This window comes from Pan paniscus, chromosome 18, assembly GCF_029289425.2.
Source record: "Pan paniscus chromosome 18, NHGRI_mPanPan1-v2.0_pri, whole genome shotgun sequence".
Lineage (NCBI taxonomy): Eukaryota > Metazoa > Chordata > Mammalia > Primates > Hominidae > Pan > Pan paniscus.
Genome location: NC_073267.2, coordinates 83,927,740 through 83,951,734, shown reverse-complemented (window position 1 = coordinate 83,951,734; position 23,995 = coordinate 83,927,740). Strand labels below are relative to the sequence as shown.

General features: G+C 39.2%; 1 protein-coding gene and 1 non-coding gene across 2 annotated transcripts in view; both read right to left on the bottom strand.

Moving 5' to 3' along the window:
- LOC117976296 (serine/threonine-protein kinase SMG1) overlaps positions 1-23,995 on the bottom strand; it is a 44,897-nt gene that overhangs the window by 9,856 nt on the left and 11,046 nt on the right. Inside the window, 17 exon segments of the mRNA XM_063597742.1 lie at positions 7,238-7,358; positions 8,087-8,246; positions 8,621-8,768; positions 9,744-9,853; positions 12,713-12,914; positions 13,063-13,205; positions 15,683-15,837; positions 16,936-17,100; positions 17,269-17,465; positions 17,855-18,054; positions 18,606-18,664; positions 18,666-18,747; positions 19,367-19,465; positions 19,555-19,642; positions 20,116-20,234; positions 20,946-21,104; positions 21,259-21,389. Of these exon segments, the coding sequence (XP_063453812.1) occupies positions 7,239-7,358; positions 8,087-8,246; positions 8,621-8,768; positions 9,744-9,853; positions 12,713-12,914; positions 13,063-13,205; positions 15,683-15,837; positions 16,936-17,100; positions 17,269-17,465; positions 17,855-18,054; positions 18,606-18,664; positions 18,666-18,747; positions 19,367-19,465; positions 19,555-19,642; positions 20,116-20,234; positions 20,946-21,104; positions 21,259-21,389 (2,337 nt within the window). The 3' untranslated portion in view covers position 7,238.
- On the bottom strand, positions 18,922-19,025 carry LOC117976384 (small nucleolar RNA U13). The gene has a single exon (XR_004667063.2). It is a non-coding gene; the product is annotated as a small nucleolar RNA U13 (small nucleolar RNA).

Sequence of the window (23,995 nt, the reverse complement as noted above, 5' to 3'; positions counted from 1 at the left end):
CTTTCACTTCACACTGTGGCATCACCCTGAATTCTTTCTTGCACAAGATCCAAGAACCCTCTCTTGGGGTCTGGATTGGGACCCCTTTCCTGTAACTATCATGCCACTGCACTCCAGCCTGGGCAACAGAGCAAGGCCCTGTCTCAAAAAAAAAAAAAAAAAGTAACGTGACTTAATACATTCATTTTGGAGGGTAAGTCTCTCAAAATAGGCCTTTCACTGGGGGAAAATGGTAAAAATACTCCCTGGTAATTCAAGAATTGGAGACTCCTGAGATGCTGCTCATATTAGCTGAACACTTATCAATATTTCACTTTTTTCCATATATACTCAAGGAACAAGTGCTATTTAAAGTGTTTCACTCCGCTCTGCTAGGTGCAAGACTATAAAGAGGTGTGACGATCAACACTTTTATGAAAACCAATGTCATTCTGAATATAGTTTCAGATGCTAGTGCAAAGGAAGCTCTTGGTATACGGAAAAAGTATTCAACAATAAATTAGGCATGGTTGCTTCCATTTTCTGCCTCACATACCTTTTTTTCATGGTTAAAGTGATATAAAGTCTATGATATTTTAGATTGGCAGTTGCAAACAAGTGGTCCTCAGCGTGCTTTTTATGACACCTACAAGGTTTGAAGACTTTGATTTCATATTAAAAATCTGGGTTTCAGGCTGGGTGTGGTGTTGCATGCCTGTAATCCCAGCACTTTGGAAGGCTGAGGCAGGAGAATCGCTTGAACCAGGGAGGTGGAGGTTGCAGTGAGCCAAGATCACGCCACTGCACTCAAGCTTAGGCAATAGAGCAAGACTCCATCTCAAAAAATGAATAAATAAATAAATAAAATCTGGGTTTCAGGCCAGGTGTGGTGGTGCACTCCTGCAATCCTAGCACTTTGGGAAGCTGAGATGGGCAGACAGCTTGAGCTCAGGAATTCCAGACTAGCCTGGGCAACGTGGCGAAAACCCATGTCTACAAATAATACAAAAAAATTAGCTGGGTGTAGTGAAGTGCGCCTGTAATCCCAGCAATGTGGGAGGCTGAAGTGAGAGGACTGCTTGAGCCTGGGAGGTTGAGGCTACAGTGAGCTGAGATCACCCTCCTACACTCCAACCTGGGCAACAGAGCCAGATCTTGTCTTAAAAAAAAAAAAAAAAATCTGGGTTTCTGGCATCTCAAAAAAAAAAAAAGGAAAGGTCAGGGCACATGGCTGCTACAGTCCTCTATTAAGCAATGTGCCACAGCAGGGGTCCCTGACCCCTGGGCCATGGACATGTACTGGTCTGTGGCATGTTAGGAACTGGGCCACAGAGCAGGAAGTGAATGGTGGGTAACAATTGAAGCTTCGTCTGTATTTCTGGCCGCTCCCCATTGCTTGCATTGCTGCCTGAGCTCTGCCTCCTGTCAGATCAGCAGCATCATTAGATTCTTACAGGAGCATGAACCCTGTTGTGAATTGCACACACGAGGAATCCAGGTTGCATATTCCTTATGAGAATCTAATTCCTGATGATTTGTGGTGGAACAGTTTCATCCCAAGACCATTACCATCCTGTGCCCCATCCCTTGCCGCCTGTGGAAAAATTGTCTTCCACAAAGCCGGTCCCTGGTGCCAAAAATGTTGGGGACTGCTTTGCTTTAGAATCTGCCATGAATCTGCAGCCTCTATTATATAGCTCTCTATAGACTTTGCTTCCTACCATCTTACATTCTGCCTTATAGGCATTTGAGTTTACAACCCTTGTTTTTGTTAGTATGCTACGCTGGTGACATTGACCAAATTGACCACACAATTAATTATAAGCTTAGTTGGTGATGACCTCAATGGAATAACGTGACATAAGTATTGTGACAATACTTCTTGCATGTATCTGCAGGTGGAATTGTAAACCTGGTGGTCCGAGATGGTCTAATTCGATCTTCCTATGTATCTCCTTATATTAATAGTGGTAACATTTGTGGTGGTGATTCAGCGTTTCAATGCCTCTTCTCATGGCAACAACAAACGTTTTCCTTCTGAATCAACATTAACCTAGATGTTACTGCAGATCAAAATTAGACTCTACATTTTCAACCACAGAAATATTGGGCAGTAAAAATTTTTCTTAATATTGATTGCCTACATAGGTTGTGTAATTAGCATATGTTTATAGTTCTATGATTTGTGCGTGGCTGCTACAGAGCTGGAGGGAGTAAAGCAACAGTGTTTTCTCAGTTGTGTGAGCAGCATTACATTATAATAAATAGGTAATATTAAACTGGGCTGATGAGAGTTGCAAAAGACTACTTTAATGTTCATATGGAACCAAAAAAGAGCCCGCATTGCCAAGACAATCCTGAACCCAATGAACAAAGTTGGAGGCATCATGCTACCTGACTTCAAACTATACTACAAGGCTACAGTAACCAAAACAGCATGGTACTGGTACCAAAACAGACATATAGACCAATGGAACAGAAGAGAGCCCTCAGAAATAATACCACACATCTAAAACCATCTGATCTTTGACAAACCTGACAAAAACAAGAAATGTGGAAAGGATTCCCTATTTAATAAATAGTGCTGGGAAAACTGGCTAGCCCTATGTAGAAAGCTGAAACTGGATCCCTTCCTTACACCTTATACAAAAATTAATTCAAGATGGATTAAAGACTTAAATGTTAGACCTAAAGCCATAAAAACCCTAGAAGAAAACCTAGGCAATACCATTCAGGACATAGGCATGGGCAAGGACTTCATGTCTAAAACACCAAAAGCAATGGCAACAGAAGCCAAAACTGACAAATGGGATCTAATTAAACTAAAGAGCTTCTGCATAGCAAAAGAAACTAGGATCAGTGTGAACAGGCAACCTAGAGAATGGGAGAAAATTTTTGCCATCTATTTATCTGACAAAAGGCTAATATCCAGAATCTACAAAGAACACCAACAAATTTACAAGAAAAAAACAAACCCCATCAAAAAGTGGGCAAAGGATATGAACAGACACTTCTCAAAAGAAGACATTTATGCAGCCAACAGACACATGAAAAAATGCTCATCATCACTGGCCATCAGAGAAATGCAAATCAAAACCACAATGAGATATCATCTCACACCAGTTAGAATGGCGATCATTAAAAAGTCAGGAAACAACAGGTGCTGGAGAGGATGTGGAGAAATAGGAACACTTTTACACTGTTGGTGGGACTGTAAACTGGTTCAACCATTGTGGAAGACAGTGTGGCGATTCCTCAGGGATCTAGAACTAGAAATACCATTTGACCCAGCCATCCCATTACTGAATATATACCCAAAGGATTATAAATCATGCTGCTATAAAGACACATGCACACATATGTTTATCGTGGCACTATTCACGATAGCGAAGACTTGGAACCAACACAAATGTCCATCAATGATAGACTGGATTAAGAAAATGTGGCACATATACACTATGCAGCCATAAAAAAGGATGAGTTCATATCCTTTGTAGAGACATGGATGAAGCTGGAAACGATCACTCTCAGCAAACTATCACAAGGACAAAAAACCAAACACCACATGTTCTCACTCACAGATGGAAATTGAACAATGAGAACACTTGGACACAGGAAGGGGAACATCACACACTGGGGCCTCTTGTGTGGTGGGGGAGGGGGAAGGGATAGCAGTAGGAGATACATCTAATGTAAATGACAAGTTAATGGGTACAGCACACCAACATGGCAAATGTGTACATATGTAACAAACCTGCACATTGTGCACATGTACCCTATAACTTAAAGTATAATTTAAAAAAATAAGTAAATAAATAAAAAAAGAAACAATTGCTGGCTTTGCAATTCTCTTTCCTCCAAAATCGCCAAGGCCTCAATTTACTCATTGCTGAAAAAGGACGACTGTATATTTTTAAATGAAGAGTGTTGTTTTTACCTAAATCAATCTGGCCTGGTATATGACAACACAAAAAAACTCAAGGATAGAGTCCAAAAACTTGCCAACCAAGCAAATAATTATGCTGAACCCCCTTGGGCACTCTCTTAATTGGATGTCCTGGGTCCTCCCAATTCTTAGTCCTTTAATACCTGTTTTTCTCCTTCTCTTATTCGGACCGTGTGTCTTCTGTTTAGTTTCTCAATTCATACAAAACCATATCCAGGCCATCACCAATAATTCTATATGACAAATGCTCCTTCTAACAACCCCACAGTATCAGCCCTTACCCCAAAATCTTTCTTCAGTTGAATCTCTCCCACTGTAGGTTCCCATGCCGCCCCTAATCCCGCTCAAAGCAGCCCTGAGAAACATTGCCCATCATCTCTCCATATCACCCCCAAAAATTTTCACCACCCCAACACTTTACCACTATTTTGTTTTACTTTTCTTATTAACATAAGAAGACAGGAATGTCAGGCCTCTGAGTCCAAGCTAAGCCATTAAGCCATCATATCCCAGTGACCTGCACGTATACATCCAGATGGCCTGAAGCAACTGAAGATCCACAGAAGTGAAAACAGCCTTAACTGAAGACATTCCACGATTGTGATTTGTTTCTGCCCCACCCTAACTGATCAATGTACTTTGTAATCTGCCCCACTCTTAAGAAGGTTCTTTATAATCTCCCCCACCTGTTTTATCATTCAGAAGGATACACACCTCTTCTTCTTTTTTTAGAGACAGGGTCTAGTGCTGTCACCCAGGCTGGAGCCCAGTGGCACAATCATAGCTTACTGTAACCTGAAACTCCTGGGCTCAAGTGATCCTCCTGCCTCAGCATCCCAAAGTGCTGGATTACAGGCATGAGTCACCATGCCTGGTCACACTTCTCATTCTTTAAACCAGACCTCATTTGTCCACCTCCCCCATCCCCCGCCCCACCCCACGGACTGTCCTATAATGCCCATACAACAGGTCACTGTTTAGAAAGTGCTACAAAGTTACAAACACAGTCCCTTCTGAGCCTCCCACCAATGTTGGTGGGTGCGAGGTCAACAAAAAAATCTCATCTATCTAAGGGGCATAGGAGACTTTTTAGTTAGAGGGCCCAATTTTAGTCCTCCTGAAAAGATGCCAAAAGTCCCCTTAAACACTTAGCAAAGATTCAAGAAAGATGAATCTCACATTCTTTGTATGGGAAATGAGGAACTTGACATCTTCAATATAATAGATTCCACTAAAATAAGATGACAATCAATAGGAACCAACTAAAAAAATACTTGACTAGCTGTTATTGAAAGGCTGAAATTCAGCTGACATAAGCAGTATTAATATTGAGCTAGAAAATAATTCGCATTGAATTCAGCCCAACTTTTGTTTTCTGATTTGGGTCTCTTCTAAATTTTTTTTTTCTTCTGGACATTGGGAACAATCCAGTCTGAAGGCTTCAATGCCCAAATCTACACTCGTTTTATTCTATATCCTTGGTTTCTTTTTTTTTTTTTTTGAGATGGAGTCTCACTCTGTCGCCCAGGCTGGAGTGCAGTGGCGTCATCTTGGCTCAATGCAAGATCTGCCTCCCGGGTTCATGCCATTCTCCTGCTGCAGCCTCCGGAGTAGTTGGGACTACAGATGTCCGCCCCCATGCCCGGCTAATTTTTTTGTATTTTTAGTAGAGACGGGGTTTCTCCATGTTATCCAGGATGGTCTCAATCTCCTGACCTCGTGATCCACCCGCCTCAGAATCTCAAAGTGCTGGGATTACAGGCGTTAGCCACCGTGCCTGGCCCACACCTGGGTGATTTTTAAAATTCTTCTAGTAGACACAGGGTCTCACTATGTCGGGTCGCCGTGTTTGATGTCAGTTTTCCCTGCCAGAATCTACAATCTCCTTGATTACCATTATATCCCAACGTAGAGCTCAGTACCTGGTACAAAGCACATTTGATCAATACTTGCTGAATAAAGAAATAAAAATGAAGAGGCATTCCAGCCTGGGCAACAGAGTGAGATGGTCTCAAAAAAAAAAAAAAACAACGACTGGAAAGGAGATGAGGGTACTTGTGAAGCCATATCATATGACATGCTCTGTGCTAGGACTTTTATATACCTTGTCTCATCTCTTCATCTCATATAATCCTTACAAGTATCTCAAAAGTGGGGAAATCCCCATATAACTGAAGAGGAAGGCAGTTCAGAAGTTCACTGATTTGCCCTAAGGTTCCTCAATTTGTAAACATCAGGCCAATGATCCAACCCCAGGTATGTTTGGCAGTGAAGGACCAGTTGAGTCATAGCTGCAAGTAACCACCCTGCAGTGGTCCCTATCTTGGCCGTTAGCTTACATTGACATTTAACACTCAAATTTACTCAGTAACACCAGCTATCATGTTTTCCACTAAAACTCCACAGCATTCTGGCAACTTTTCTATTTTAGAGCAAAAAAGTAAATTGTTAGCATCCCTTTGATATATAAATATTTCTACAAATAGTAATTCTGTAGCCATTCATTTGGAGTATTTAAAACTCAACATTCATAGCACATTTTACAAAGAACTTATGTTCAGAACACAAAAATAAGTCTTATGTCTTCATTAAAAACGGGTGAAGAATTTGAACAAACATTTGCAAACTAAAATACAAATGAAATACACTCAACATCATTAATCATCAAGAAAATAAAATTATGAGATAATCACTAATAATCACTACATATGCACCACAGTGATTAAAATTTTTTTAAGTTAAGCCACGTGACCCAACAAGGTGCATTCACTCAAGAAAAACGCAAATATATGTCCACTCAAAGACTTGCACATGAATGTTGAGAGCAGGTTTATACTGAATAGCGCAATGTGAAAAAACCCCAAAATCTAGCAAAGAATGAAGGGAGAAATAAACTGTGGTATATACATACAATAGAACACTACTCAATAATAAAAAGGATTGTATTCCTGATACATGCAATATGGGTGAACCTTAAAAATATCATGCTGAGCAAGAGAAGCCAAACACAAGAGAACATGTTGTTATGATTTCACGTACATGAAACTTTAGTAAAGACAAGTCTAATCCATAGTGACAGAAAGCAAATCAGTAACTGCTGACAGGGGCAAATGAGGAGATGATCCCAAGGGAACCTTCTGGGGTAAGACGGTGTTCTGTATCTCGATCGTATTGGTGGTCACACAAGTGAAGACATGTTAGAACTCATCAAACCATACACTTAGAATGTGTAATATAAACCTCAATAAAGCAAAATTTTTAAAAAAAACCTTTAATTTTCTCTTACAAAAAAAAAAAGGAAAACCACTTAACTTTAATTTTTCTCCAACAACTGATTCTGGTACATAGTATACCTTACTGCCTGCATCCATGGCCTCAAGTCATGCTGTTTACATGAACGTAAAGCTTCACCGAAGAGTGGAATAAGACAGTCCTGCCAGAGAAAAACCAAAATTACTCAACGTAAAACAGGCTGTTGATACGTTTGCAGATATATAGCAAGTCTTAAGTCCAAGACTGCAATATAGTTTGTCTACTTCAGATTGATTGCAGTAGTTTTATCTATTACACTATACCCTTACATCATTTATCTTCTACTCACAAGAGGCAAGCACACAGTAAGAGAAAGCCTTTTGTTTTGAAGGGAAATCTTCTTCAGAATATTAAGTCTAATTTATCAATATACTTAATAAAGCACATTACAAAAAAAAGTCACAGCACATTTACTATAAAGCAGACTACAGAAAAACATTACAACTAATGCTTTATAATGAAGTTCTCGAAGATCATCATTCGTTCAGAAGCCCCCATCTCTGGTTAAACTTTACCCCATTGAGGATGAAGAGGAGAGATCTTTGTTTGCAGCAAATCTAAAATTTACGTAATCCGCCTAAAGGAACTGTCTTTACATACACCACCTCCCACTCCAAAAATAGAAGAAAAAACTCAGCAATTTGCCATCCTTGTGATTATCTCAGGTTCTTCCATCTGCCCCATGTACTTACCAAATGAAAGACTGCCTGAAAACAGCATGTTAGATTTCTGGGTTTACCAGCTTGCCCAACTACAAATCCTATTTCAAAAAACTCAAAAAATAAGGTCTTTGTTCTACAGTAATGACCATTAATAGTCATAATAATGTGCTTGTAAAAATATACAGACCTCTGTTGAAAGTCTGTTAGAAACTGTGTTCTCCAAAGCAGGTGAGCAATACAGCTGCAAGGTACTTAGAACTGGCAAAGACTGTGAAACTGTTAAAGTAGAAAGTCTCAGAGGTCCAACAGCGATGCGGGATGTTTGCTTCAAGTACTTTACCACATTTCTGAAACAAAATATTTACTGTCAATTAATAAAAATTACAATTCATAACCACTCAAAGAATAAAGCAATTGATAAGATGCTATCAAACTGACATCCAAAGTTAGGGGGCAGTAACAGGAGCAGCCTGCTCTATAATAAAATGATATTAGCAAGTCAAGACATTTGCTTTTGGGGATTTTTACATTTTATTTCATTTCAACCTCAGTTTTTGTTGGCAAGCAGCATTCATATATCATATGACTTCTACAACTAAAGTGAAGCTATTAGCACTAGTATTTAGTAATCTAGTAACTCTCCTTCCAGCCCTCTTCACCCCATGTATGTTTATCACATGATATACACAATGTACATTTACCTCCGTAAGAGTAAACTTACTCAGTTATAGACTGCCACTTCTGATCTTGTTCTATCAGGTTTAAAGCAGTTGCCAAACAAACAGAACTTCTTAACAATTGAACTTCAATGGATTTCTGAGGTTCCCTTGGATCTGGACTTAACATGTTACGAAGCAGGTTTTTCATGTCTACAGAAGTTAAATGAAATGTCATTAATTAATGTGCTTTTATTATAAATTTTGATTTATGTTCGGCATTATTAAAAACTAATCACCAATGAACAGCTCCTTTAATATTTAAGGCAGTTAAACACTATAAGCATTACTGAGAGCTATATAAAAATCATACTTCATACAAAATTACTGTACCTCAGACCCCTAAAAAGCAGTTGCCTTCAAAGGCTCAAAAATCAGTAAGTCGAGGCCAGGCGTGGTGGCTCACGCCTGTAATCCCAGCACTTTGGGAGGCCAAGGTGGGTGGATCACGAAGTCAGGAGTTCAAGACCAGCCTGGCCAAAGATGATGAAACCCCGTCTCTACTAAAAATACAAAAAATTAGCTGGGCACGGTGGCAGACACCTGTAATCCCAGCTACTCAGGAGGCTGAGGCAGGAGAATCGCTTGAACTCAGAGGGTGGAGGTTGCAGTAAGCCGAAATCGTGCCACTGCACTCCAGCCTGGGCAACAGAGTGAGACTCTGTCTAAACAAAAAAGAAAATCAGTAAGTCAATCTACTATTTAAGGGAACAAATCTAGACCTGCATTAGCAAATCTTGCTCAATCCAGAATACTCATTAAACTTTTTAATAACATTTTATAAAGTGTTCCATTTGTGATAAAGAACTTAATTAATGAGCCACATCAAGATGAAAATCAAGAAAAATATTTAGCTGAAACACTACTTTGTCCTTTATCAAACAAAATGGCTAGATAAATCTCAAAGTATTAAGGTGGTCATTTTTTTTATCTGACTTAATTTTAAGTGCTTTTCATTTCCCAAATCAAACATAAATAGGGCAGCCCTAAATTTGTTGCTTCACATGTGATTCTGCCCCCCAAAAATGTAAAATAACTTCCAGATTTTCCAGTAAAATATACTAAGCCAAACATTTTGAGCAACTTGTCCACTAAAATAACTTTAAAACTATTTTCTCAAATACCTACCTATTTTTTCTTTTGATCCTCCAGCAAGTAGATTGATATTTTCTCCTGGTAACAATTCTAATTGCTCGGTACATTCAACAAATTTTCCAGACTCAAAGCTGCTTAATGATCTGTAATTAAAATATTGGTTAGCTTGTATTCCTACGCAGACTGTGGAACCATTAAAAAAAAACAAACAAAAACAGAACAAATCCTAGGAAGACAGCAAAGTACACAGCATTTTTCTGACAAAATTCCTTCCATGAGGATGCCATTATTTTGGTTTTTATGTTGAAGATGTGACTACCACTTAATTAGTACTCAAATTGGAGTGGCAAACCAGAAAGTCACAGCTACAGAGTTTCAGTGGAGCTGACTAGCCCCTGTGTCTCCTTCCTGTTTTAATGTATTGCAGCCTATTCTCTTCAGAGCCTAACACACTGACAGTAGACCTCTGCAGGATGACTTTGACACCCAGTTCTCTCCAAGCTGCCAGTGAGCTCCCTGTGCAGCCTCACTCCTCACCTATAGCATGAGCCCTTGCAGCTCTCCCAGCATCACAATCTTGTATCTCAGTCCTGGCTTCTTTCACTGCTGGCATCCCTCCATCTCTCCCTTTTTCACCTACTTTTCTTTTTTCAAAGAATTCTTCTCTTTCATCTGCTTTTATGAAAAATACTGACACCTCTGAAATTCTTTCCTGTAGTCCTGCAGCATCAATGCCAGGAAGACAGGCCTCATCCTCCCAGCTTCTATGCTGCTCCTTTCAGATCCCTTACCCTGTCCCCATTTTCATGACACAGGCTCTCCAGCCAGGAAGAAGACACTGTTTCTCACTCTCTCTCTTTTCCATCTTTGCCTGTCCCTCTCGCTGTGTAATTTCCCTTATAACTCAGCCTGAGGCCAGTGCTAGAAAGGCACATCACCTGACTTATTCTGTGCCTGATTCTACCTAGATCAGTGCAACCACTTGAGTACTGGGCACTGATGAACTGCTGCCAACACATTCATCATTTCTGTCATTAAAAGGTCCTAAGTCCTCTCCAGTGACAGGTTCCTCAAGTCCCCACTATGCTCTATAATGCCCTATGCTTTCAGCTAATGACTCAGTCCTCAGAAAAACAAACAAATAAACAAAAAAACACAGGCTTTAATTTCCTCTACCCCTACCCCCAATCCACCATACCCTGCCAAAATTCTGTCTATACCAACTTTGACTGCTTTCCTTGAGGCAGAGAAAAGGTGAGGGCCAGTTAATCTATCAATGTTCTTTCTCCTGTTTCTTCAACCTCTGCTTTCTAGTGGCTCCTTCCCCTTGGCCAAAAGAACATAATCTCTCCAACATTTAAAATAAACATCTCATATCTCCCTCCAGCAACAGCTTCCTATCCTCGACTTCAAGAAAAACTCACTGACCAAATAACTTACCTCAAGCTTTTCATTTTCAAATGTCTCTACCACTCAATAGTATTCAATCTAGCTTCTTCTGTCTCTCTACAAAACTCTTTTTCCTTATAATCCCTAGAGCATCTGACAAGGCTGACTACTCCCATCTGGATGTCCTATATCTAGGGCACTTCCCTTCTCAATGTCCCTGTATTTTTTTGAATGACTTCCTCTTCTATCCTTTCACAAAAATGCTAAACTAGGATTCTGACCCAGGCCTTCCTTCCTCTTCACTCACTATTCTCCAGAGGCTTCTCTCTGGTTTGGTTGCTTACAAAGGCTCTAGAGTATAGAGACTGAAAAGGAAACAGGGCCTTTTCTGTGTACTAATGATGTGCAAATCTCTCAAGCTTAGACTTTCTCTTTAGTTCAAAATCCAATTCTTAACAGCTTACCCAACAATCTCATCTGCACATTTCATTAGAAATCTTAAAACATGGCTTGTTCTCTGTGTGCTCCTACTCCAGTTAATAGCATTGTTTCTCTTCCCTCTACCATTGCCCCCACAAATTAATGGTCTCCATGCTTCCATACTTGCCCCTCACCTCCAGTCTCTTCACCATAGCAGAATGAACCACCAAGTCAGATCACAACACATCTCTGTTCAAATCCCACCTGAAATTTTCAGTCTTACTAGAATAACAGCCAAAGTTCTTTTCTCAGTTCCCAGCTACTTCTGTGCCCTTATATCCTACTGTTTAAGGCGCTCCTAAACACACAGGCCTCCCAGCTATTTCCAGAACACTCCAAGCCCATCATTCTCACATCAGGTCTAGGCCCAAAGGGCATCCTGATGGGCATGCCTTGACCTTGTGTCTTCCCTCCAAAGAAGGTCAGCTTTACCTAACTGCTTTCCTTATGGCACAGAAAAGGTGAGTGAGGTCCAATTAATCCTTCTATCAATAATCTTTATCTAATCTTTGCTTTAAAAGGTTGGAATTTGTGTCTGTTTTATGTGCTGCCTGGGTCATAGTACATGCTCAGTGAAGCAATTACACATTAACTCATTTAGCAGTAGAAAGCAAGGGTATCAGACAAAGTCTAACGACCTTTATCTTCCTAGCCAAGTGTCTGCAACAGAGTGAGTGCTCAGTTTTGAATTACAGAATTAATAAAAGCACAGAGGAATGAGAAGAAAGTTTAATTTACAGATGTTCACAAACTCTGTCCTCATTAGAATAAATGTTTTTGATATATTCAGACCTCATTTAGAAACAAAGCCATCAAATGTGATTCTTTCTAAAGCAGTATAAATTTTTCCTTATATTCACTCTGGCATAATCTTCAAACTCTATTAAGGTTTTAGAACGACAGGTTCTGAAAATTAATACCAAATGACTATCTCAGCAGTGTTTTCCCATTATACAAATACCTTCCCTCATCTCTGATGTCAGTTTCCTGTTGTCATTTTCATAATGGCAGTAAGTTAGAAATATAACCATTTTGTACTACTACATATGACCAATTTTAATATTTTTTTTGCCATAGGAAAAACATCATAGTTATTGGAAATTTGTTTTATAACTGGAAACAGAAAGCCTTACTTTATATAGTTGAAGTCAGCTTTCAGGTTGAGGGAAGTGCTACTGGTACTCTTTTTCAAGTCATGGATAGCATTCTGCCATTCCTGCACAGCAGCACAATCGGCAATTGAGATGTAGCACTCACATGCTTTATTTCCTAAATAATTTATAACCTCAGGGGAAGAGTCAGTCGGTTTGGACAGCACAGTTTTTCTGGATTCACCTGAAAGTATTTTATAAAATAAGAAGAGAGAGATTCAGATCAATTAGAAATATTTCAAAGAGCACAGAAACCTAAAAACATGATAAGATCATCAGTACGAAATATATTACTATAACTTTTGCTTCATTTAAAAATACTGAACGCTCACCATTCAGACAATGTTTCAGGCTGGCACTGTTACACCCAGCATTGGCTAAGGCGAGCAATGATTTGTCAAAGCTGGAGATGCAGCAATCAACACCTGTCATGGCACACAGGTGCTCCTGGTACTCCACAGAGGCCTTTTCAAACCTGAAAAGCAAATTGAAGCAGTCTTATTTCTTTATTTATCTACTTACTTACTTTTTTTTTTGAGATGAAGTTTTGCTCTTCTTGCCCAGGCTGGAATGCAATGGCACTGTCTCAGCTCAATGCAACCTCTGCCTCCTGGGTACAAGCGATTCTCCTGCCTCAGCCTCCTGAGTAGCTGGGATTACAGGTGCTCGCCACCATGCCCGGCTAATTTTCTTGTATTTTTAGTAGAGACGGGGTTTCACCATGTTGGCCAGGCTGGTCTTGAACTCCTGACCTCAGGTGATCCGCCTGCCTCGGCCTCCCGAAGTGCTGGGATTACAGGCATGAGCCACCGCACCTGGCCTTTACTTACTTACTTATTTTTTGAGACAGTCTTACTGTCACCCAGGCTGGAGGGCAGTGGCATGATCATGGCTCGCTGCAGCCTTGCCCTCCCAGGCTCATGCAATCCTCCAACCTCAGCCTCCCAAGTAGCTGGGACTATAGGCGCCCACCACCACACCTGGCTAAAACAAGGTTTTGCTCTGCTAGCCAGGGTGGTCTCAAACTCCTGGACTCAAGCGATCCGCTCACCTCAGTCTCCCCAAGTACTGGGATTTCAGGCGTGAGCCACCGTGCCCAGCCCCAAAGGAGGCTGTTATTTTAAACACACATATCTCATTTCCCCCCTCCCACAAAAAATGGTGCAAGAATAAACTGAGCTAAAACAGTGAGTTGACTATGGTGGGGGGAGGTATGATGTCTTCCTCACAACTATGAAACTAAATTTAAAAGTGGTTAAGTGTTTTTTAAAGAAACATAAGAGTATAAAAGAACTAGTGGAAAATATTGATAAGTAACTGATGTCAGTGTGTGGAAAGGCTTTGTAGAAGGATAAAATGCAAGAAAAGATGCACAAGTAACAGATCTGGATGCATAATGCTGAAATACAACACTAAACATTAAAAACAAATTATAAATCAAGAAATTGGATAGCATCAACAATCTTAGTATTTAATAAAATTTCACAGATTAACACAGGAAAAATTGAGAGGCCATGAAGACATGATCCATGTTTTAAAAAATCACAAAAGGTCACTACATGGGGCAACTTCTACTATTAGTCATTAATAAATATAGAAATGTAAAGTACAATAACTATTTTCGCTGATGGTGGTGGCAGCATTCTTGTTTCTCAGTGACTCTCAGTATCCACAAAGATGAAGGGAAGGGGGTACTCTATTATTAAGGGTATACACTGCAGCCATCTTTTCTGTAGAGTAACTTAGCAATAGAATATATCATAAGACTTATGGTTTGGCAGCCTTTCTTCTAGTAAATCAGTTTATGAGAATGGATTCCAAGAAAGTAATCAGAAATATAAGCAAAGATATTAAGTGCTATGGTACATTTAGTAAAAAAAAAAAAATCAGAAACAACCTTAATGCCCAACAGTAAGAAGTATTAAATTATGGTACACTCATAAATACAAACCTTTATTAAAAATAACACTGTAGAATATTTAACATGGCAATTTTTTTTTTTTTGAGACAGAGTTTTGCTTTTGTTGCCCAGGCTGGAGGGCAGTGGCACAACCTGGGCTCACAGCAACCTCCGCCTCCCGGGTTCAACCGATTCTCCTGCCTCAGCCTCCCAAGTAGCTGGGATTACAGGCATGTGCCACCACACCCCACTAATATGTTTTGTATTTTTAGTAGAGACGGGGTTTCACCATGTTAGGCTAGTCTCAAACTCCTGACCTCAGGTGATCCACCTGCCTCGGCCTCCCAAAGTGCTGGGAATACAGATGTAAGCCACCGAACCCAGCCTACCTAACATGGAAATTTTTTTTTTTTTAAATATTGAGTGGGAAAAACAGATCATAAAACCATGTGCCTATGTACGCTGATGTTTTGGTGAAGAATGGAGAAAACGACATGAAAGAAAAAAGAATTACAAAGCATATGGATATGGAAATATGGGACTACAAAAGGACACACAACAGAAGTTACTACAAAGATATGGAAGTATGAGCAGTTCTTTTATTTTCCTAAATTCGCAAGATTTCATTAAACTAACATAAATGGACACAGAATATTATGGTACAAGCTCCTCTACCTGGAGGAAGCAATGAGTCTGAATGTAGAGTTCACAGGACTAATGAGCAAATACTCTGACAATAAAGGGTAATTTGTATCAGACTCTGAGGGGGAAGGAGCTCAACTAGGGATCAAGTTCAAAAGCATTTATAAAACAACTGACAGGTCTTGTTTTACAGTGTGATTTGCCACTAATTCTTAAATAAGAAAGGCACTCCAGTATTGCTGCTAACTAAAGAACAAACTGAAGATGCCTCCTGGTGAAGTGATTTATAGCAAGCTTCAATGCTGAAAGCAAACAAAGCTGTTTTAAGATTTGGCTACAATGTCAGTGAGTAATACAAAGAATTTAAACATAAAGTAATTCTATCACCCATTTCCTTCCCTCCAACCTACCTCCCTTCAGCCTGTTGAGCCACTGAGTTAATCCACAGAAGATTTTTTCCAACAATAGATGATGACCAGACAGCAATTCCCTGTATAGCTTCAGGACAATGAAGTTCACATAGTGCTTCTACCACCATCATAATGGTTACTTCCAATTCATTCCCCTGAAAACGCATTCAGAGAAGTTAGTCACCCAATACCATTAAAACATAAATCCCTATAAAATTTACAACTGATCACAGTCTATGCCTGCTTAAAGCCAAATGTATTTAACAATTTTCACAGTTTTCACATTATTTAGCTCAGAATTCTTTAAAATGTTACATATAAAATAGCCACAAAGGGTGACTAACAGAACCTTAGCAGCACATGGATGTTTGTACCCTCACCCCAAAGTTACCCAAAAACATTTAACCTGTGACCTCTGTAGGAATAACACATGGAGTAAAAAGAAAGCAAAAATTAAATATAAATAAACAGGAATTAAGGAATGATTAACTTCATGTGTTTGAATACTGCTTGACATTACCTGAATTGCTAAACATTTTGTTATTTTTGGATTCCAGTTATTTATTGTGAGCCCACTTTCAAGCCAGGAATTACTCAAGCATTTGTCATACATTATAAAAACAATTTCTCCTGGCCAGGTGCAGTGGCTCATGCCTGTAATCCCAGCACTTTGGAAGGCCGAGGTGGGCAGATCACTTGTGGTCAGGAGTTCGAGACCAGCCTGGCCAACATGGTGAAACCCTGTCTCTACTAAAAATACAAAACCTAGCCAGGTATGGTGGTGGGTGCCTGTAATCCCAGGGACTGAGGCAAGAAGAGGCTTGAACCCGAGAGGCGGAGCTTAAAGTGAGCCGAGATCGCACAACTGTGCTCCAGCCTGGGCGACAGAGTGAAACTGTGTCTCAAAAAAATAAATAAATAAATAAAAAATTTCCCCCACAAACAAATTTTCAGAATTACCTTTAAAGTTCTAAACTTTGCACGTAAGAAATATAGTTTTAAGGTGTTCTAACATGAATATTGTTTTAACATGAACAAAAACATGAACATTATTTTAACTTCTAACACTGTTTTAACACGAATAAAATAGGTAACTCTGGCAGTTGTTGCTTTTACAAAATACAGGATCAAAACCTTTGAAAATGAATCCAAGCTTTAACTTATTTTATCCATAGATTAAATCATACCAAAGGAATTAAACCATGTTTTTCTTATTAACAGACTTAAAATGAATTTCAAACACACCACTTTACCTGAGATAGGCTGGTTGTTTTCATCTCTGTAAGCAAGTCAAAGCCATGTCTCACTGTCACTGCAGGCTGGCCTGCCAACAATCCTACCCTCATGAGGGAGAGTCAAATCCGCGTTAGCCAGTCCTGACAAGTTTGGCGACTGGTATAGAAAAAAGTTCTAATGACCTTTACGAAAAGAGAAAGAAAAGCTCAGGACTGGTTCAATTTGTAGGTAAGGATGTCTCACCTATATATAAACCAAATACACAAGTCTATTGTGATATCAGCTCTGCACATACTGCCAGCTGTGACCATTAAACTGCTATAAAACAACACTATCTCCCGGAAACCAACCTTGGGAGGTGAAGTTCATGCATTAGCACATCCCTCATATGCATTATACATTAATTTCTCCAGATTTTCCAGATACTGCAGAAGAAGAACAAGTCTAAGTTGGTTGTTACCATGGCCTTCATCATTGTCTGCAGTTGTCCACTGACTAACATCCTGATCAGGGTTTAATGTGTGAGCTGTGAGACTTCGAATGATACCTGAAAGCAAAGACAACATTCTGAATTTTTAAAAATCTTAAAGTTCCTAGAATAACTGTGAGTTTTTTAGGACAAATTCACATTTATCAAGTATCCTCTGTCTACTCATCATTTAAAAATAAAAAATCCCAACATGAAAGATCTTTCATTTTAGGGGAAAAAATATATATTTTTTTTCCACACAACTCCCATAAGTTTTGGAAAAAAAACAAACATATTTCCAATGCAATTATTCAATGAAAGCTTATTCTAACAAACATACCTGAAAATTATTGACTTTTTTTTCAAAAAAAATCATATACTCTCAAATCTTTAACAAAGATTTAAAAATCCATTATTTCTTAATAAGGCTTTGAAAGTATTCACATCACAAAGCTTGAGCGAGTTACCTTCAATTATCTGGAAGGTGTCTTGAGCTCTGCCCAGTGGGGTTCTCAGCTTAGAAAGAACAGTGAATTGTGCAGCTTCCCATATGGCCCACTGCCAAAGGATAGCATCTGTCTTCAGGAGATTGCGTGGAATTTTTGACTGGTCACGCTTATCCAGTCTCTGGCAGCTACAGAACAGTCTTTCCAACCAATTGTCCTTCCTGGGAAAAGTAGTTTCATATTTAACAGACAATGACAACTTCATTTTAATAATGAAAAAAAAATGCAAGGGGAATGGGAATAAGGAACTGTAATTTTCCCTACTCCAAAAAAAGGCAAAACCTATGAAATTGAGAAGCATTATGTCCCCCCCTCTCATTTTGAGGTCTTTTATAGTTAACAGGATGGGGTACAGTGTGGAAGGATGATTAGGGTAAACGGCTCATGCCAGTCCGGAATGAAACTCATTCAATGCAACTAAGCATCTCTAGAATATCTCCACCCCCACCCCATTCCCCAAAGTGTTAATGACATCACATCAGTTAATTGTTAACCACATTTCATTACTCAATTTCAAAGCCCATTTTTGTTTCTACAGATGCTATCTTCAAAGCAATTTTCCTATTGATGAAAACTGAAATAACCCATATGAGAAGAATGTTACTTGATACTCTGCCACCCCCAAACATATTTTCTCTTCAAAACTGCATGTAAAGTCAAGGGAATCTTAAAATTATCTTTCCCAGATAAAATAGTCAAAGAAATGCCTTACCCTGTTCTATGAGAGTTCCCATACAAAATAAAACTAATAACATCAGAGAAATCTTGGGGGGTGGAATGTATTACTTGGTGCTTTACTCATGTGACTTCTTAATGCTAAAGAAATTTCTTGAATTTCTGTGTGATTGTTATTGCTGTAGACAGAAAATAAAGTTGTTGTTATGCAAAATATTTTAGCTTAAAAGGTTAGCACATACTGTAAGTGGATTATTTACTTATTAACTCACTGGAGGTAAAAATATAGTAAAATAGAGACTTTAAAATGGATACAGAGATGTGATTACAACTTTAGATCCTTTTTTTATTCACCTCAGATGGGTAATGTGCCGACATCATAAGAGGATTTGAGGGAGGCATATCAAACATGTGAACATAAAAACCCAATCATTATGCTTATGTATTACAAAAGGATCAAGTTTAGGCTCTTAAAAGCTCCCAAATCAACTTGATCAAAAACAATGAAAGATTACTGTTTAGTTTTTCAAATATCTAAGCTACTAAGAAACATATTTTGGCACTACATGAGTTATTCTATACTAATTATTGTGAGCCTATAAAGCTCATTAAAAATTTTTAATTTTCTTGCAGACCTGCAAAATTTGATTATTTGACATCACTTCAATCACTGGCAAGCAGGGCCATAAAAGATGTGTCATTAATGCTCTAATAGGTGATCTGTCTTCTCCTAAAGTAGACAACCAGTAGAGGCTGTAAATATAACAGAATGTCTTTGCTCCAAAACAACTGTTATACCTTAGGACAACATCTAAAGGAATTGATTTCAACAGTTTTCCAAATGCTTGTCGAATACGAGTTCCACGGTGCACTAGTTGAACACGGCAAACAACACATCTATGAAAGAACGAAATAGACAAAGCAGGTGTGTTAACATTTCCAAGTTATTAGGGTTAATGTCAAAAGACATGATCTTAATTTCATACCTCTGTAAAAGATCATCTGGCAAGGAAGAGGACAGAGCGTGTAGACTGCTGCATGCCTGCAGACAGATATTCACATCTTCAACGAGAGCTATTAAACATTAAAAGACAGTTGCTTTCAGCTGGCCAAAAGAAATTATATCCCAGTTTGTCATAATTATCTGAATCCATTCATTCATTCAACAAAGAGTGAGTGCCTACTACAGACTAGGCACTGTTCTTGTCCAGAATCCTTATTGACTGTCACATTTGGAAAAATGACACATTCAACAAAACCCATATAATGTAACTGATGGGTCATCACACAAACCTTTTTCTGAGAGAAAATGTAAAAGTATATGCAAACTATAAACATTCACATAAGCTTAAAAATGTGACAATCACTTCAAAACATTTTTCTAATACTAAGAATGAAAAAAAATCAAGACTGTGTATCTGTCATTAAAATGAGGATTACACATCTTCAGGTCAGGAAAAGAGCTCGATTGATGACCATCTCCCATTACCAAAGACCCTTTTAAGGACTGATAAACAAAATAGAAAAAAAAAAAAACAGAGTCTTACTGTTGGCTAAAAGGCCTTTGCAAAATTTATGGAAAGACGGAAGACAGAATAAAGGTGCATATGTTTCGGACTTCTTCATTAAAACAGCTACTTCCAAAGCCCAAGTCATTAACAGTTTCCTGAAACACAAAATATACAGTTGCCTGTACATTTAAAAAAACAACAACAAAAACAAAAAAATGTTAAAAGCCTAGTCTTCTTACATCGGTTTTCTCTTGGTTTTTCAAACATCTCAAACAATAAAAAATAAAAATAAAAAATGAAACTATAGAAATTACTGTCAAAATTGTTGTGTGCCTTTTAGGAAAACCTCCCAACGCAGCATGATAATATCAAAGAGGCTGGGCGTGGTGGCTTACCTGAGGTCAGGAGTTCAAGACCAGCCTGGCCAACAACATGGTGAAACACCATCTCTACTAAAAATACAAAAATTAGCTGGGTGTGGTGGCGGGCACCTGTAATCACGGCTACTTGGGAGGCTGAGGCAGGAGAATTGCTTGAACCTGGGAGGCAGAGGTTGCAGTGAGCAAAACTCCACCTCAAAAAAAAAAAAAAAAGCATAGAATATTAAAAATCTATATATATTCTTCTATGAAACACTGGGGGTGAGGGATTGAGGTTTTTCATGTATTTCTTTTCAGAAAGAATAAGAAAGCCTAGATTAAATAATAAAACCAAATTATAAGGTGTTTGACAATAAAGAAGCTGCTCTACCTCACCTCTATAATCCACATTTTTTAAAATTTTTTGTAATCCGCATTTCTTATTCTCAAATTATAAAGGCAAATTAACAAAGTTAGGAATAGTTAATACTATATAATATGTGTTACCTCGTGTCCTGGTTAAGGTTATCTTTCTTAAGTAATATTCCCAGAAGATTTAATATAATTGAGAAATGTTTCTTTGTGGCCGTAGTTACAGTGCTAATCACAGCTCCATCAAACAAAGGAGAGGAAGAACTGAGGCTACTAGAGATAAAGTGATCATGCCTGAAAGACAAAGCATAGATTATCTTTTCATCTTTAATCAAAGAAAGCAAGCAAGTCCAAAGTTAAATCAACATACATCTTTAAAATCTATCCATTAAAAAAATAAAATGTTTTGTGGGGTTCTTTTCTTAAGAAAAATTTGTGAATACAGTACCTGGTACAATGAGAATACAATGTGTAGAGCACAGCATACTGAATGGCAGGGAAGTGAACAGCCAGGTCACTGTGCACAATCATCAGATTCTTACTCAGAAGTGCAAAGACTGTTGGAGATAGCGCCCACATCTGATCATGTACAAAACAAAGTAAGTTTATGGCTTCTCCAAAATAAGCACAAGCATACAGAGTTTATCCTTCAAAACAGGGGTATTTGGACATTTTTAAATTAAAATTACAGACTGGAAGGGATCTAGTACACTACACCTGGGACAAATACTCTTTTGTGAAGTCAGTAAAGCCTTTGCGTGCAATATAGCATCTCTATGCAATGCAGCAACTCCTCGTCTATCGCTACAGTAAGAAAACAGCCACAGGTCAGGTGTTGTGGCTCACACCTGTAATCCTAGCACTTTGGGAGGCTAAGGTGGGCAGATAACTTGAGCTCAGGAGTTTGAAACCAGCCTAGGCAACACAGCGGGACCGCATCTCTACTAAAATTACAAAAATTAGCTGGGCATGGTGGCGCACACTTGTAATCCCAGCTACTCAGGAGGCTGAGGCAGGAGAATCGCTTGAACCTGGGAGGCAGAGGTTGCAGTGACCCGAGATCATACCAATGCACTCCAGCCTAGATGACAAAGTTAAGACTCTCTCTCTCAAAACAAAACAAAACACCAGCCACATACAAAACACAGGAATGAGAGTACCTGTGTTCCAAGAAAACTTTCTTGAGTCGGAGTCTCTCGCTCTGTTGCCCAGGCTGGAGTGCAATGGGGCGATCTCAGCTCACTGCAACCTCTACCTCTGGGGTTCAAGCAATTCTCCCTGCCTCAGTCTCCCAAGTAGCTGGGATTACAGGTGCCCATCACCACGCCCTGCTAACTTTTGTATTTTTTTAGTAGAGATAGGGTTTCACCATGTTGGCCAGGCTGGTCTTGAACTCCTGAGCTCGGGTGATCTGCCTGTCTCAGTCTCCCGAGGGATTACAGGCGTGAACCACTGCGCCCAGCCCAAGAACTTTCTTTACAAAAACAGGCACTAGTGTTGTGATGGTTGTACACTTCTGTGAATATACTAAAAATCAGTGAATTATACACTTAAAATAACAAACAAAAAACAGGTGCTGGGCTGTATTTGGCCCACGGACCATAGTTTGCTGATCTCTGGTCTAAACAGAGACCTTTGTATGTGCCTTTTGTGGAAGTAGACTGTATTTCCTCAATTTTCCATATACTGCAAATGGCAAGGTGCCCTGTTCAATAAGGAAACAAAGGCACACCCTGCCACTCTACACCTTTTCCATCCATCTTTTTCCTTTACACTGCCAAGACACTCCATTCCACCTGACTGCCCCATCCCCACCCACTTTCTCCTTATTTCTAGAGTACAGGACATAAACATCTTTGAATCTGTAAATAATGTGAATAATTTTCCTCAAAAATCAAGCTTTCATGTTTGAAGAAGAGTTTATTGTGACTTCAAACATAAGCTGTAACTGGTAATAAGTGAAGCAGCTATGGAATTATACAAGGCAATCCAATCAAACAACACGGAGCACATTGAAGCGCAAACATCAAATTTTACCTTCTTCCTCCTAAAAACTTTATTCCCTAATTACATCCATTACTTTCTTTGTTTCTTTTTTTTTTTTTTCTTTTGAGACAGAGTCTGGTTCTGTAGCCCAGGCTGGAGTGCGGTGGTGTGATCTCAGCTCACTGCAACCTCCACTTCCTGGGTTCAAGCAATTCTCCTACCTCAGCCTCCAAAATAGCTAGGATTACAGCTGTGCACCACCACCCCTGGCTAATTTTTCTATTTTTAGTAGAGGCAAGCTTTCACCATGTTGGCCAGGCTGGTCTCAAACTCCTGACCACAAGTGATCAGCCTGACTTGGCCTCCCAGAGTGCTGGGTTTACAGGTGTCAGCAACCATGCCCAGCCTACACCTATTATTTTCTATTAAAAATAATGTTTTTCAACTCTGTGTGGTCCAATAGGAAGAAGAAATACACAAACCATAAACAATAAATACAAATCAAGAGCAGGGCCATGTCGAATTACTTAAAAAAACACACACACAGGCTGGGCGCGGTGGCTCATGCCTGTAATTCCAGCACTTTGGGAGGCTGAGGCAGGTGGATCACCTGAGGTCAGGAGTTTGAGACCAGCCTGGCCAACATGGTGAAACCAAGTCTCTACTAAAAATACAAAAATTAGCCCGTCATAGTGGCAGGTGTCTGTAATCTCAGCTACTCGGGAGGCTGAGGCAGGAGAATTGCTGGAACCCGGGAGGCAGAGGTGGCAGTGAGCCGAGATTGCACCACTGCACTCCAGCCCAGGTGACAACAGCATGACTCCGTCTCCAAAAAAAAAAAAAAAAAATCCCAAAAGAAAGACTACAGGTTGAGTATCCCTTATTCAAAATGCTTGGGACCAGAAGTCTTTCAGACTTTGTATATGTTTGGATTTGAGAATACCTGCATACATATAAAATGAGATATGTGGGGGATGGGACCCAAGTCTAAACACGAAATTCACTTATGTTTCATAGACACCTTCTATTCATAGCCTGAAGGTCATTTTATGCAATATTTTAAATAATTTTGTGCATACAACAGTTTGGACTCATCACATGAGGTCGGGTGTGAGGTTTTCCACTTGGGGCATCATACTGGTGCTCAAAAAGTTTCAAATTTTGGAGCATTTTAGATTTAGGATTTTCAGATTAGGGAT